This window comes from Hipposideros armiger, unplaced genomic scaffold, assembly GCF_001890085.2.
Source record: "Hipposideros armiger isolate ML-2016 unplaced genomic scaffold, ASM189008v1 scaffold_258, whole genome shotgun sequence".
NCBI classification, from domain to species: Eukaryota; Metazoa; Chordata; class Mammalia; order Chiroptera; family Hipposideridae; genus Hipposideros; species Hipposideros armiger.
The window spans coordinates 436,881-451,306 of record NW_017731608.1 but is presented as its reverse complement, the minus strand read 5'-3'; the positions used below and the strand labels follow the sequence as shown (position 1 = coordinate 451,306).

Here is a 14,426-nt window from a genome sequence, read left to right as displayed (position 1 = left end):
CTTCTGAAACTTAAGTGTGAATCTCTCTCACCCACCAAGACCAAATCTTCACTAGATCTTCATCTGTAGTAAAAAAGATATGGTTTACTTGGTTCTTCACTGTTTGTAGACATTGGGCTGATTCACATAGTCATACAACTTTCTGCAAGTGAAGAATGCATTCCTCATAAAAATATTAAAGATTACTAAAAATAGTTAATGTTTAATAGAGGTTACTGTATACTGATACTCTCCTAAGTACTTTACATACATAATTTACACAATCCTAACCCCAACCCTAATAAGGAAGGTGATGGCCTTATTATTATTGTTATCATAATCATCATCTCTATTTTTTTAGAAAAGAAAACTAAGGCACAGAGAGATCAAGTAATTACCTGAAGTCACATGGGTAGCATGTGGTGGAGCCAAGATTTGAACCCAGATGTTCTGGCTGAAAAATCTGTGCCTTCTACTCCTCTACACTGCCACACAATACAAAAAGGAAAGAAATGCCAACATTCTACAAATGCCCAAGAAAGAAAAAAAAGGATCCCAGTTGTACAGCAGATAGCTAGAGCAGTCTACATAATTTTTACCATACTCTCTACCCAAGGCCATTTGGAAATTAGATATTCAAACTGACTTCTAAAACCTTTTGACCAGGACTTGTATTTCTCCTGAAATACTGCTTACCAGATTACTTTGTTGGAGTTCTATAGAGTTGGGTTAGGTTGTTCTCTTTCCAAAGGACAGTTTGATCAGAAAGTGTTTACATGGAAGGAGTGTGGTAGACTTCCTTGTTTCCTGTACGCAGGCATTTTCTCTCTTAACTCATGGGAAGTTTCTGTTCACGTAACATTCCACGTCACATGAAGATACTTATATAATACTTAGTCCCTTCCTGGTCATCTGAATATGGGCTGCTTTGGGATGGTGGCAGTGAGGTGCCTAGTGAGAGGCTATCCCCAAAACAGTGTTGTGTGGCATCTCTCCATGTGGTAGCCCACCTGATACATCTGATTGATTTAGTTAAGCTTGTTTTATTTTGTTTTGTTTAATGCAAATGTTTAATGTTAAAAGCCCAAAGATCCTCTAGATGTTGGGTTTCGTTTTTAGGTAACAGTCAACTACCAATCAGTATTTATTGGGCACTCTCCGTGTGTTAGGTTCTGGTATACAAAGAGGTAGTAATGGCCCCTGCCTGGCTTCTGGTATGCTATGGTAATTATTTTCATCCATTCTGTAAATATTTAGTGAGTACTATATGCAAGCACGGTGCTAGGCAATGTAGAGGATAGATTCCCAAATAAGACCGAATTTCTGTCTTCAAGAATTGAAAACATTTAGAGAAGGAGAGGAAGATGTAAGCAGCTAACGAGTAAAATGAAAGGACCAGAGAAGAGCTGTGAAAATACCAGAGGACAGAGTAATTCTGACGAGAGGGATCAGACAGTACTTCATAAGGGAGGTGGCTTTTGAGCATGGCCTTGACAGATAGGTGAGATTTCAGTGACAAGCAGAGGGGAAGAGTGTGGCAGATGCTCAGAACAGTGTGAACAAAAGAGTGGAGTCACAGTGCTAACGCATGCCCTGGGACTAGCAAGGGACTAATGTGGCTGGAATGCGGATTCCAGGAAACATGGATGCCGAGAGAGAAAAAGCCAGAAAGGTAGGAAGAGGCTCGTTTGTGGAAGCCCCCCAATGCGTGACTCAACTTTGGGGTTCTTGGCAGTCGTAGGGAGTCATTAAAGGTTCATAAGGCCAAGGACAAATGGGAAGCTGTATATGGCATATAGTAAATTTCTAAATTCAGAAAAGCAATAACGGCTAAGTGGCAATCAGCATGGGCAGGGAGATGGTAGGAAGAGAAAGTTTTTAATCTGAGCCAATGATTAGCATGTACCAGCGTGTGGGGGGATGGAGGGCAGCTGCCTTTACTTAGTTTAACTCCAACTCATGCTTGTTTGTGTATTTTGAAATTTTTTCAATCAATAGAAAAAAAAAGAAAGAAAGCATAGAACAGTTGAATGCAGGTGTACCTTCAACTTACATTCACAACCCTGTCACTTTTAATGATGTAATACAAATGTAAAGAAGCATCCAGTTAATAAAACCAAACAGAAATAAACACTTGTAGACAAACAGTCAGGGTTCTGTTTGCAGTTGTTTGGGTGTACAACAGTGACCTTCCATTCAAAATTAAACAGTCTAGGGCCAGCCGAGTGGCTCGGCTGGTTAAGAGCTCGCTCAAGAGTGCGAGATCTGAGCAACAGGGTGGTTGCCGGTTCGATTCCCGGCCCGAGCTGAGCAGCTGCTGAGCTGCCAACAGGTGGCAGGATGGCTCAGCTAAAAAAATAAAATAAAATAATTAAACAGTCTAAAATACACGTGGAAGTTAGAATCCACGGTAATAATCCCTCTAAGTTCTGATTCATACATTGGAGTCTATCTGTTTTAAATCAATACCTCATGCTTTGTAGGTATACAACAATAATAACTTAGAAAAAGTAATATAGGGTTTCGCTGTTAGTGCTTCTTGCCATGTGTTTTTGCATTAACTTCTAGTTCATGCAGTTTGGTTTTAGTCGAAATTAAAGAACCCCTTCATGAAGCTGTTGGGAAACTGCTATCTTCTTTTAAAGGTGATCATACTTGGGTAGCGCCAGCCAGCCAAGGACTAATCACAGCTTCCATGAAAATAATCTTCTTCGGACATCTTTCCCTCTGTCTTCCCCTCTTCCTGCCAGAACAGTTCAAAGGCTTTCATTAGGTTTGGGTTTCAAAATTCTAGATTGTCTTTGTCATCTGAACTCTTAATACTCCTAGAGCTTGGTTTATCTTCCAAATACTTAGAATAAGCGTCAGACCCAGAGTAAAAATCTAAGCGATACTTAGGTCAATACCTGCTGTGAATAAATAGTTAGTAAACGTATTTTTCAAAAAGCTTTCCTTGATGCATATAGTGCAAGGTACCTGTATATACAAAGACATTTACATAGATGCTCAAATACATGTAGCGAAATTAGCCACAACTAAATATTTATAAAGTAGAGTAAAAATGCTAATCTAAGATGTGAACAAGCTTTGTCAGGTTTCTGTTTTTAAAGTGTCATGGCTAATGGTAAGTATATAATTCAGGTGAGTTTGAGGTTTTACTCACTTTTTTAGAGCCATTACTTCAGGGTTGTTCAAACTATTGATAACGATTTACCTGAACCAAGGATGCTTCAAACAAAAGTACACTGACCTCTTTTAAAGCATTACAATGAGCAAACTGTTTTTAAAATCCACCTCAGTGAGTCCTGCCCATTAGAGCTTTACTTCTACAACCCGTGGGGCACCAGGATTGAATGCTATCTGGTGTGACTTGCTTACAACGTCAAAAGTTCCTTGCATTTAAACGTTTTAAATTGACAGAGCTAATATCATACTGGGACAAAAAACACTTATTACAAGTAGCTGTTTGGTATTGTAAAGTCAGTTCGAGCTGCTACACTAATATAACATTTTTAATGATAATAGCATTTAGCTCTTTTTGGTTTTATCACTGATAGATAGTAGATGACCTGTTACCCCCAAAGTAATATCAGCATTCCCCTTTTACTCCCCTTTCACATTCGAGGAGGCAGTGGCAAGGGGAATAGCCACTTCTGTTCTGTTGACTTAGAGAAGAGGAAACAAAGAATTGGGTGATTTATTGACAAGCATTAATAAGGATTGCTGATTAGGCTAGGATGGGATAGAGGAGACCAGGTCATTAAATATTTAGTTAAAAGAAGAAAAAGAGGTTAAAAGATTAGGTAATACATGTGCGTGTTTAAGGCAGAAAATGGAAATAAAGAATTACCTAGCACCAAACAACTTAATGCACAAGTGCTTACGTAGGCACTGAAATAGAAATTCCCAAGGGACTTTGTCCAGATCTGTGTCAGGGGGCGTGGGGCCCTTCTCACTGGTCTGGAGCAATGCTGGCTAATAGAACTTCCTGCACTTTGGGAATCTCCACTGGCCACTTTGGTCGTCACTAGCCACGTGTGGCTGTTTAACACTTGAAATGTGGCTAATGTGACTAATGAACTGATGTTTGAATTAATTTAACTTTAAATAGCCAGATGTGGCTGGTAGCTACCAAATTGGAGAGTGCATGTATAAAGTAAGAAGGAAGGGCAGAGTAGTATCAAAATCAGACCCTACAAGTTGGACCAGATAAATTTTCATGTTCCCGAAATGTCTGTATTTTGAGTGACTAGTAGCACTAGATAGATGTGTATGCCATGTAATAAGGTTGTTTATACATTTTTTTTTGTTTTCTGACTGGCTCCTTTAATTAGTCTAGTAAAAAGTCTAGAAAAACACAGCTTCGGAGCTGCAGTAGTGCTTATGGAGCGCCAGTCGGGCCCTCTCACTTCAGTTCATCCTCTGATCTGTGAGGCTTTTTGAAACTCAGGTGTTTGTTTCCACCTTGTCACGTTTCACTGGATCTTTGATCACTTCTGCAGCATTTCTTCAGAGAAAAGATTATGGGTAGTGCCTCCTACCCCTTTGGTATCGAGAGCTGGTATTTACTGTGCTGGTTGGTTAGTAGGTTTTGTTATCTGGTATTTGGGATTTACTGCCTCTGAGGCAACATTGATGCTAATCCTCATGTGAGGTTCCCTTCCACCCCTCCAGGGTGACACTCAAAAGAATGAAGACACTTTCCCTTTATCCCAGCCTTTTGTGTCACAAAAGGCAGATAATCAGAATTACATGATGGCTTTCTTCCTATTGATGGGTTGTAGCAATGAAGGATAGAGATGGCGTGTGCCTCATTGATTTGCAACTTCTACAAAGTTTAAATTAATTGAGAGCAAGCAAAGCGTTAGAAAAAAACAGAAGAACTAGGTACACTCATATTCTGTATCTGTAAACTTACCCCATTCATTGCTGAAAACCCTGTGCTAGTATTAGTCTGCAGTTATTACTACGAACTGGAAGCCAAGTGAGAACCCTGGAAAACTAGAGATTGTCTTTCTCTATAGTAAAAGGTGTGCTCTAGGTACACAAAAGAAGTGGTGTTATACCAAGAAACTTGATGGTGAGAATTATTGCTTTGTCTTTTTCTGGGGGTTAGCAGCGTATTGTTTAGAGGGATCACACTTCAGTGTCCTAATATCTGTTCTCCATGTCTCCTAGAAGACTGTAACTACAGCTTCTATGATTACCACAAAGACACTACCTCTCGTCTTGAAAGCAGCAACTGCGACCATGCCTGCCTCTGTTGTGGGCCAGAGACCTACCATTGCTATGGTGACCGCCATCAACAGTCAGAAGGCTGTGCTCAGCACTGATGTGCAGAACACACCAGTCAACCTGCAGACGTCTAGTAAGGTCACTGGGCCTGGGGCAGAGGCTGTCCAAATTGTGGCAAAAAACACAGTCACTCTGGTAAGCCAGCAGCTGCTACCATGTGTGCCCACATGAGAGGGTTCAGGATATGCGTTTAGAGAGTATATCCATTTTATGCTCCTGCTGGATTTTTCAGTCTCCATCACTCCCCCGTACCAAATTCCCCTTTGGGGCTGACTAGGGAATACAGCCTTCCTACTGTCTGCTCAAATAACTGGAGATGTGTCCTGACACCAAGGACCAAAGCTCATTCAGTGCATTATCTGAGGTCAAAGTATGGCTTAACTGGAGGCGGGAAATGCCCTTCACAGAGGCGTGCACACTGTTTGATGTATCTCTCCCTCCTGTCCATGGCCTTTGCTGTGAAACGAGTGCTTATACGGTCTGATGTTATATTACTGATTTGGAAAAACTGCCTGCTGAATTCTTTTAGTTTACTGTCCCTTGTCTGCACTCAGGAAGTACTGGAGTTAGTTGGGGCACTTTAAAAATATTCAAGAAACTCAGAAATTAACAGTGTCCATGTCCAAGGTCTATTAGCAAAATCCCTTGAAGAAAGAAGCACTTGAACAAAATTGTTCATGAGATTCCTAGGGTAAGCCATTTAGAAACTGGTGTTCTCAGAAGCTTGAGGAAAATAAATCCAAGTTGTGATTGAAAAGTTCGTTCCTAAAATGGCAGCTATGAGCCCATGGTGGCTTTTGAATGATGTCCAGCAATGAGTGAAACTAAAGAGCAATAAAGTAAAGCTTCACCATTTACCCAGGAATTTTTAGAGAAGCAACCAGATACCTCAGCCAGATACTGAGAGTTAGAAAGTTCTCTATAGGAATAAAGCCATTCACTGTTAGATAAAATTCTTACATTAGGAAAAAGCCCATTTGGCCAGGCAGCAAGTTTGATTTTACTTTGGATCCAGTCTTGACTTTTAAAATACGTTAAGTGCAAGTGTTCTTGAGTGTCAAAGGAAATGGTCCACGGTTGCTGAGCCTGCGTGTTTTGCATTAGGCGTGTGAGGAAACATAAATGTGATTGGTTCACCATATGGGGTCAGTCGTGCAGGTGGGAGAGGAAGAGTTTCCTAATGGCAGTGTTAATTCATATGGTTAATTCTGTAGTGAAAGCTTGTAGCCAGTATTGTCTGATCCAGAGAATAGTGATGCTGAAAATACTTTAAGAATGCCTAGCTTTGATAGTGAACAATGACTGTCCCCTCCGGTTTATTTATCTTTCTCATTTTTTAGCAGGTTCAGGCAACACCTCCTCAGCCCATCAAAGTACCACAGTTTATCCCTCCTCCTAGACTCACTCCACGTCCAAACTTTCTTCCGCAGGTGAGTAAACCAATGACAAGCCCAGTGAAGGGTTAGGTGGGACAGAAATCCTCATGGGCCCTTTCTACGCAGCCTGGAATGCTCTTGCCAGCTTAGCTGTATTCAGATCCCACTTAGAGGTTCTAGCTTCTGATTTCTGTACCATGAAGAAGCTTATTTTATCATCAGGGTTTCTTAGCAATGATCAAAGGCAGTAGCAGGGGGATGTGTGAGGAGAGGAAAATTTCCTAAATTAAAAAAAAAAATTAAGATAACCCATTTTAAACCTTATAATGTTAACTTACTGGAAGAATTTAACCAAAACCTGCCTACCAGTGGGGAAGGAATGAAATACCACTTTCTTCCCCACTGTGTGCCAAAGAAAGCAGGGAAGGAAACAACAGCCAAACTAACCACTAGAAACCATTCAGTTTTACTGTGGAAAGTGGTGGTATATAAGCCTTGGTTATAAAGATTTAGACTAGCGGTCTACTCAGGGAGCTTTCTGTCTGGGCCCAAGCAATTCTGCTTGCCCATATTCTCCTGAGAGTGTTCTTCCAGCAATTGGGCTGAATTCACCATTCTTGTGGCAGAATATCAGGATTGCCCTCTGGACCTTGAGGGGAGTTGACTTGCCTGGTAGAAAGGCTGGGAATTCCTATCTGAGGCCCCAAGAAGACAAAGGAATTTTGTGGTCAGTGGCTATAAGTGATTTCTGAATTCCTTCTGGGGAGGGGATAGGTAGTGCTAAACGTGATTTTAATCATTTATCGCATAAGTCCTTAACAAAATCCTGGTGTTTCCAAAAAGGCACTAAGCACTATGGATATGTCAGTTTTCAAGACAGACAGTTCCCTGCCCTTAGAGAGCTTCAGACACATGTACAGGCAACTACAGTCCATTATGGGAAGTACAGAGGCGCCTAAGAAGACATGGGAGGGATACCTAACTCCTTAAGAGCATTACAGAACATTTCCTTCAACAGTTGACATTCTATCTGAGACCTAAAATCCTAGTAAAGTTAGCCCGTCAGAGTTTTGGGAGAAGAATAAAAATGCTCCAGGCAGAGAGGGCAGAGCATATACGCAAGCCTGGGATGGAGAGATGCCTGTAAGCTTAAGGAGCAAAAGGAGATTTGGTGTGCTCAGCACCGTGAGCCATGTGGCTGACTCAGGCTGGAGTAAGAGATAAAGCTGGAGAGGGAAACCCATTGGGCCAGAGCCTGTGGAACCTTGTAGGCTATACAGGAATTATCCCAGAACAGTGGGCAACCATTAAAGCATTTTTAGACAAGTACTTGACGTGATCAGATTTTTGTTTTAGAAAATTCCTTCTTGCCACTGTGTGAATAGGTTGGATGTGAGCAAGACCGTGGGGAGGAAGAACAGTTAGGATATTATCAGCAATAATAATGGCTAATGTTTAGAGGATCTTGCTGTGTGACACTTAGCTATGTAGGCACTTTACATGGGCTGTTTGATCCTCACAACAGCCCTAGGAAAGGAGGGATTACTCTTTTTTAGATACGGTATCTAAGGTTTAGTCCATGTATTTTAAACAGTGGGTCGTGACCCATTAGTAGACTGTGAAATCAATGTAGTGGATTATAAGCAGAAGTTTTAAATCAAATGAACAAGCATAATAGGAAATATTAGCATACATAGCACATATTGTTTAATGAAGGTTTTAGTTTATAGAGGTAATGTCTATATGTGTGTACTGATTATAGTGTGAAATGTGTTTTCTACTATGTATGTGCTGCACCCACCATGTGGTCGTCTTAAGTTCAGCTCAACATTCACAAGATTGTCAAGGGCCACACTTGGCACCAGTCTACTTGGAACGATACAGGACAGAAGCCAGAGCTTGCCAGCCCTTGCTCAGCATCAGACATTTTTCTTCAATGGGAGTCCCTGTAGTAGCCCTCAGAGCAATCTCTGCAGCTGTCCAGGGATAGCTCAAGTGCGGGGAAATGAGACCTTTATCAGGACCCTTTATCAGGACAGTGGGAGAGCCACTGTGGGATAGAAACCTTAAGCTTCCCAGGGCCAGGGTATCTTGTAACAATCCCATACGTATGACTTAAGGTCCCTGCAATGGACATGCCCAGTGGAAGCCCAAAGTATCGTGTCCCATCAAGTATTTATAATTCTCTCCATTCAGATTCAGTTTAGCAATAAGGGGTCATTTTTATCATAAGCAGTGTTGCCTGGTAACATAGTTGGCATTCTTACCCTTATCAGGTTTCCAGGGGAACAGAGCTGGAGAGTTAACTTGAAGGTCAAACTCTCATGCATAAGGGGAAAGCATTTTACCATAGGGTCACAGTTTAGAAAGTTTGGCAAGTACTGGCTTAGAGAGATCAGATATATTCCCTGAGGGTATGCAGCTAGTAAGTGGCAGAATCAGGGTTTGAACCTAGGCAAGGCTGACCCCATGTTTTTAATCACAATTTCCTGCCCCGTTTCAGTAAGCCAAATATAAGGTTGAGTAGTGGCTTGAGGACATAAAATAGATATATTTGAAAAGGATTTAGGAAGTACAGGTAGAGTAGGAAGCATCAAGAATGATTCTGAAGTTTACTGAGCAAGTAAAGGCCATTGACTGAGGTGATGATTATAGGAGGAAAAGAGGGTTGGAGTAAGAAATTGATGAGCTTTAGACATGTTGATTTTGAACTTCTTGTGAAATTTCCAAGTATAGATGTCTAACAGGCAGTTGAATATATAATTCTGAAGTTCAGGAGACACCTGGTCTTAAGATACAAAGTCTTCAGTACATAGATGATCATTGAAGCCATCGATGGGTGAGGGCTCCCAGAAGGAGTGGGGACATTGGGAAGAAAAGGGATTCCAGGACAAAATCCTGAGAAATACTTACATTTAGGATTGGACAAAAGAAGAGGAAGCCCACAAAGAGAAAGGAATGGGAGTGGCCAAGATGAGGAGTTAAAGGGCCAGAGAACTGAAGCTGCAGATAGGAAGAAATTTAGAATGTGAATTAAGGCCATTGGCAGCATTATTACCATAATTAGCACAAATTCTGGGTGAGACCAGTCTCTGGATTCAACATTTGAACTGAACATAAAGAGGCAGCATAGTATAGGAGAGGGAGCTGGGTTTGGAATCAGAACTGCTCTAGGGTACCATTTGGACCCTCTTAAGAGCTGATGAGTCTTTCATAAGATTATATATCTTGAGATCTATAGAATTAATAAACCAAAATGAATATTAATATTTGTACTAAATAACATTTCACATGGATAGTGTAGAAGATCTGGCAATGTCTTAGACTTACAGGTCTTGAGAAGTTTCTTTAAGTGATATAATTGTTCTCTCTTTCCCCATAGGTTCGACCGAAGCCTGTGGCCCAGAATAACATTCCTATTGCCCCAGCACCTCCTCCCATGCTTGCAGCTCCTCAACTTATCCAGAGGCCCGTCATGCTGACCAAGTTCACCCCCACGACCCTCCCTACCTCCCAGAATTCCATTCACCCCGTCCGTGTCGTCAATGGGCAGACTGCAACTATAGCCAAAACGTTCCCCATGGCCCAGCTCACCAGCATCGTGATAGCTACTCCAGGGACCAGACTCGCTGGACCTCAAACTGTACAGCTTAGCAAGCCAAGCCTTGAAAAACAGGTACAGGCAAGAGTATGCACCTGCTTTGGGCAGGAGCCTTGCCATTGAGGCTGGACTGTCTCTAAATACATCTTCTCAAGGGCTCTTTATCTCAGCACCACTGTCAATAACCTGTTGCTTATCATGTGCTAATTTAGCCACAATGCGAAAGGGCCATTCTTAGTGAAGAAAGTTGGGTTGCTTTTCCTGTTATCCTCTTATAGATGATCAGGGTCCTGTGTGAGTGAGCTCCCCCTGCTGGTTCTGAAGCAGAAATTCACAGATGGGTTTTGCTATCCTCAGTCAGGTAGCATAGATGAGGTATAAACAAAAAATGCAATATTAGTTTCTGCCCAGTGAGAATCCAGATGAGGATATGACTGTGAAAGTCAGGAAGAATAAACAAAATCAGGAAAGGCGTTTCATCTCAAAGATTTTCCCTGGTTATTACAGATAATGAAGAGCTAAATGAAAAAATGAAAATTTCTGAAAAGCATTCTTTTATCTCTAGAGGATGCAGACATTTTAGCTCAAGTGTTGAAGCCTTTCTAACACCAGAAAGGTGTTTATGTTTCTAAAACCAGATTTTTCTCTTAAAACACCTGAGGCTAAAGAAATCTACAGGTAACCTCCAAAAATGCTTAAGGGTTCTATGGCAGAAAGATTTCTAAAAACAAGAAAAAGGATTTATAGGCAAGCCACCACGTTCTATTTAAAGAAAGACCAGTGACGAAACAAGAATGTTGCAAAGAAAAGCATCCTCGTTCAGAAAGTTGCTTTAAAAAGTCGTTGACCTACTTCTCACTGCTCAGGCTCGAGTCCTCATTCATCTGAAAGTAGTCTCTGGTGATCCGGAGCCGCCTCCTTCTGGACGGCTGACGGTGATTCAGAGAGGCTGGCCAGATGGTGGGGAATGGGAGGCTTCCTGCTGCCTTGGGCTTCTTGAACAGAAGAACATGATGCATGCAGCACCGGCTTGCCACCCAGGCGGCTCACCAATGCAGCAGGCCTTTCTTAGGAAGCTGGGTGTTCAGGAAACACGAGAGAGAACGTATCTCGGTTCCTGGGGAGCCTACTCAAACCCCAGGAAATGCTGTAGGGAACATTGAGAAATGTTTTACACATATTTTAGATCACAAGCTTTCAAACTTATTATCCGCAGAACGTCAGTGCTAAAATAGATCAAGCTTAGGAGTTTGTGTAGGGGCATGTTTGGTGATCGTCTGTCCTCACATCCTGTGCTGGTTCTGAGAGAACCTCTGAGAAGCCTTTGAGTTCCAAAGACTATCGTTTCAAAACACTAGTTTAGATTGCTGAATATCAGTTCTCTCTGACCTCTTTTTTAATAAAGATATTTTTAGGAGACAGGAATTTTTTCATTTTTATCTTATTTTTACATTTCTTATTTTTTCTGATTACAAAGATAATACATATTCGTTGTAAAAGAAAAATTCAAACATTGCAGAAATATATATTGTAGAAAGTGCATCTGCCCCAAAATCTATGAAGAGAGTAAACTTCCCCCATAATTTTACCCCCTAAAAGTTGCTATTAACAGTTTAGGTTATATTCCTTAAGATACTTTCTGTGTACATACTAACATTTTTAAAGCAAAACAAAATCAAACAAATTATATTATTTTGTAACTTGCTCTTTTCCTTATTAGATCTTGAATGTCTTTTCATGTCCTGGCCTTACACACTGATAGAGTTTTTAATTTTAATCATAATTTAGGAAGGTACTCATAAATTCTTAAAAAAAAAATCTTTTCTACTGATAAATTCTGTAGTCTCTCTTCTTGTTGACCTGACCTAATAGAGGAATCCAATCATTGCTATTTTAGTTTAGCAGGCCACCTGGCATAACAGCCTTACAGGTTACCAAGCTCAGCAAGGATCCTCTTTAGACTGAACTCCATTCTCAGAATTCTCTTACTTCAGACCTTTCTACAATGCTTCTTTTCTTTTTTATGTTTCATTTCCCATATCACATTTATAGCCAGTAAGAGATCTCATAGACGGGCTAAGAGTGAAGCAGTGTAAATACGTAGCCACAGAAGTACCACTCACAGCCTGCTCATAGTTACCAAAACCAGTATCCAGCATTCTCTGCATGACCGACCAAGCTAAGTGGGTTCCTTTCTGCTTTCTGCTGTTTCCTTTAAGGTGATAACATTCACTTAATAAAAATGTGATTATGTACCAGCTGCTAGGCCTCATGTGGTGTCTAACTATAAGGGCGGATAAATCAAACCTGTACCCTCACAGAGCTAAATCTCTCATGCATTTGCAGCAGGCATTGAGGCTCTGTGGCCAGGGGAGGAAGGCTGGCAAGTTATGTAGTGTTAGAGGCCTCCCATCTTGGCACAGGAAAGGGACAGGGCCATATCAGTTATAACAGCAGTGGTCTCACTTCTTCCACTGCCAGGCATCACCAACGTCCTTACCCACCCCAGATAAGAGGTCCCTTGTCTTAGCCCTTATTAGAAGTTAATTACCTTGTGGCTCTGAAAAAGTGAATAGTAGAGTGTACAGAGCTTTGAGGCTAGAAACATATTTTAGGCAGAAAAGTAGATCAGTCCAGATGAACTTATATTATAGTCCCTACACCACTACCTTTCATGTCCTTGTCCTTTCCAGCACTCTGGAAATGAGGCGAAACACCTGTTGATGATGGCATGAGTTAGTGTTTAAAGTCCGTGAGAGACTGTGTCCAATGCAGTTACTTCTCAGGATTTATGCTCATTTCTTATCCACCCAACAAAGACCTCTGTGTGTGCCCCAAGGCTCAGCTACTGAAAAACATCCAGGTTCTGGGGGGGAAATTGCCAGATTGCCACCCATTCCCCTACTTCCATATATAGCTTGCATAGGAACCTACACAGTATCCTCTTGAAAAGGTGCACTTTCAAGATGAGAATATAATCTTACGTGTTATCCTCGAAACCCAGTCTTCCCTCCTAGGAAACTTGACCTGGTGACTCCTCACCCTCGTTTAGCACTGATGCTGTCATAGGGAAGCTGGAGCCAAAGGACCAAGCAACGGGTTTGGCTCTGCCTTCAGTACAAATTTATTTACCCTGGATTGATGAAACTATTTGGACTTGTGTTTATTTGCAAGTACCTGACTTAGATTATTCATGCAGCCAAGTCTCGGACAGCGAATCTGGAATTTAGGGCATAAATGATTAACTTAGTTCTAGTCTTGTCCAGAGTTTTTTATTTCTATCTTTATAATACCAAAACGACCAGCATTTACAAATTCAAATACCCATCAGTGTGAACTGCCAGAAATATAAACGAGTAAAACAGGCTGGACTTTTAACTTGTCCATTTTCAATGGGAGCATGAGCGCAAGAAACACCCCTCTTTTATTCTTAATTCCTCTTTGAAATAGTAAGACAAGCATGATAAGACTGATAACTTGGCCTTGGCGTCAAGCAGACAGTAGGAAGTGGAAGAGACTGTGATAAACTGCAAAGTATTTAATATACTCCATCTCAAGGAAGCGGCTACTTCTTGACAATAGCCAGTTTTTATCATGTGGAAACTTTTTCAGAAAAAGCCAGGAATCCAGGTATTTTGAGAAATCACCTAGTTTTTAAAGGTAACTGTTTAAACACCATGTAGAGATAGATAGATAGAGAGAGAGAGAGAGAGAGAGAGAGTGTGTGTGTGTGTATACATGCAAGGAACCTTTACTTTGGATGAGGATTTATAATCTCTGATAGAGACCAAACTTTTAGCTTAATCCATTTTTTTTTATTTCCCAACCTAATTTTTTTAATTGAGATGAAATTCACATCACATAAAATTAACAATGTTGACGTGAACAACTTTAAGCAAAACAACATAAAACGAAACCAGTTGGACCATAGGCTAGTTATATACAGAAATATACTGTAGGAACTCAACTCTTATTTACATCAATTAGGCTGTAGTAAAATTGATTAAAGTCACAGTTTCTAAGAACCTATCGACGACATTAAGTGAGGACTTAACTAGATTCGTCTTTAGATGCTTTCATCAGACGCCATCTGGAAAGCCACCCCAGCGTCAGGTGGGCAAACCAAAGGTCATCATCCTCTGAACCACTCCTCAGAGAACCACCAAACAGGCCAA

General features: G+C 41.0%; 1 protein-coding gene across 18 annotated transcripts in view; it reads left to right on the top strand.

Moving 5' to 3' along the window:
- Positions 1 to 14,426, top strand: part of PHF21A (PHD finger protein 21A) — a 159,333-nt gene that overhangs the window by 121,192 nt on the left and 23,715 nt on the right. For 11 of the 18 annotated variants that reach the window (XM_019656439.1, XM_019656443.1, XM_019656442.1 and 8 more), the window contains 3 exons: positions 5,158 to 5,409; positions 6,615 to 6,704; positions 10,033 to 10,326. In XM_019656439.1, coding sequence (XP_019511984.1) covers positions 5,158 to 5,409; positions 6,615 to 6,704; positions 10,033 to 10,326 — 636 coding nt within the window. The remainder of the gene's footprint in view (positions 1 to 5,157; positions 5,410 to 6,614; positions 6,705 to 10,032; positions 10,327 to 14,426) is intronic. The other 7 variants (XM_019656440.1, XM_019656438.1, XM_019656448.1 and 4 more) reach the window with 4 other exon arrangements.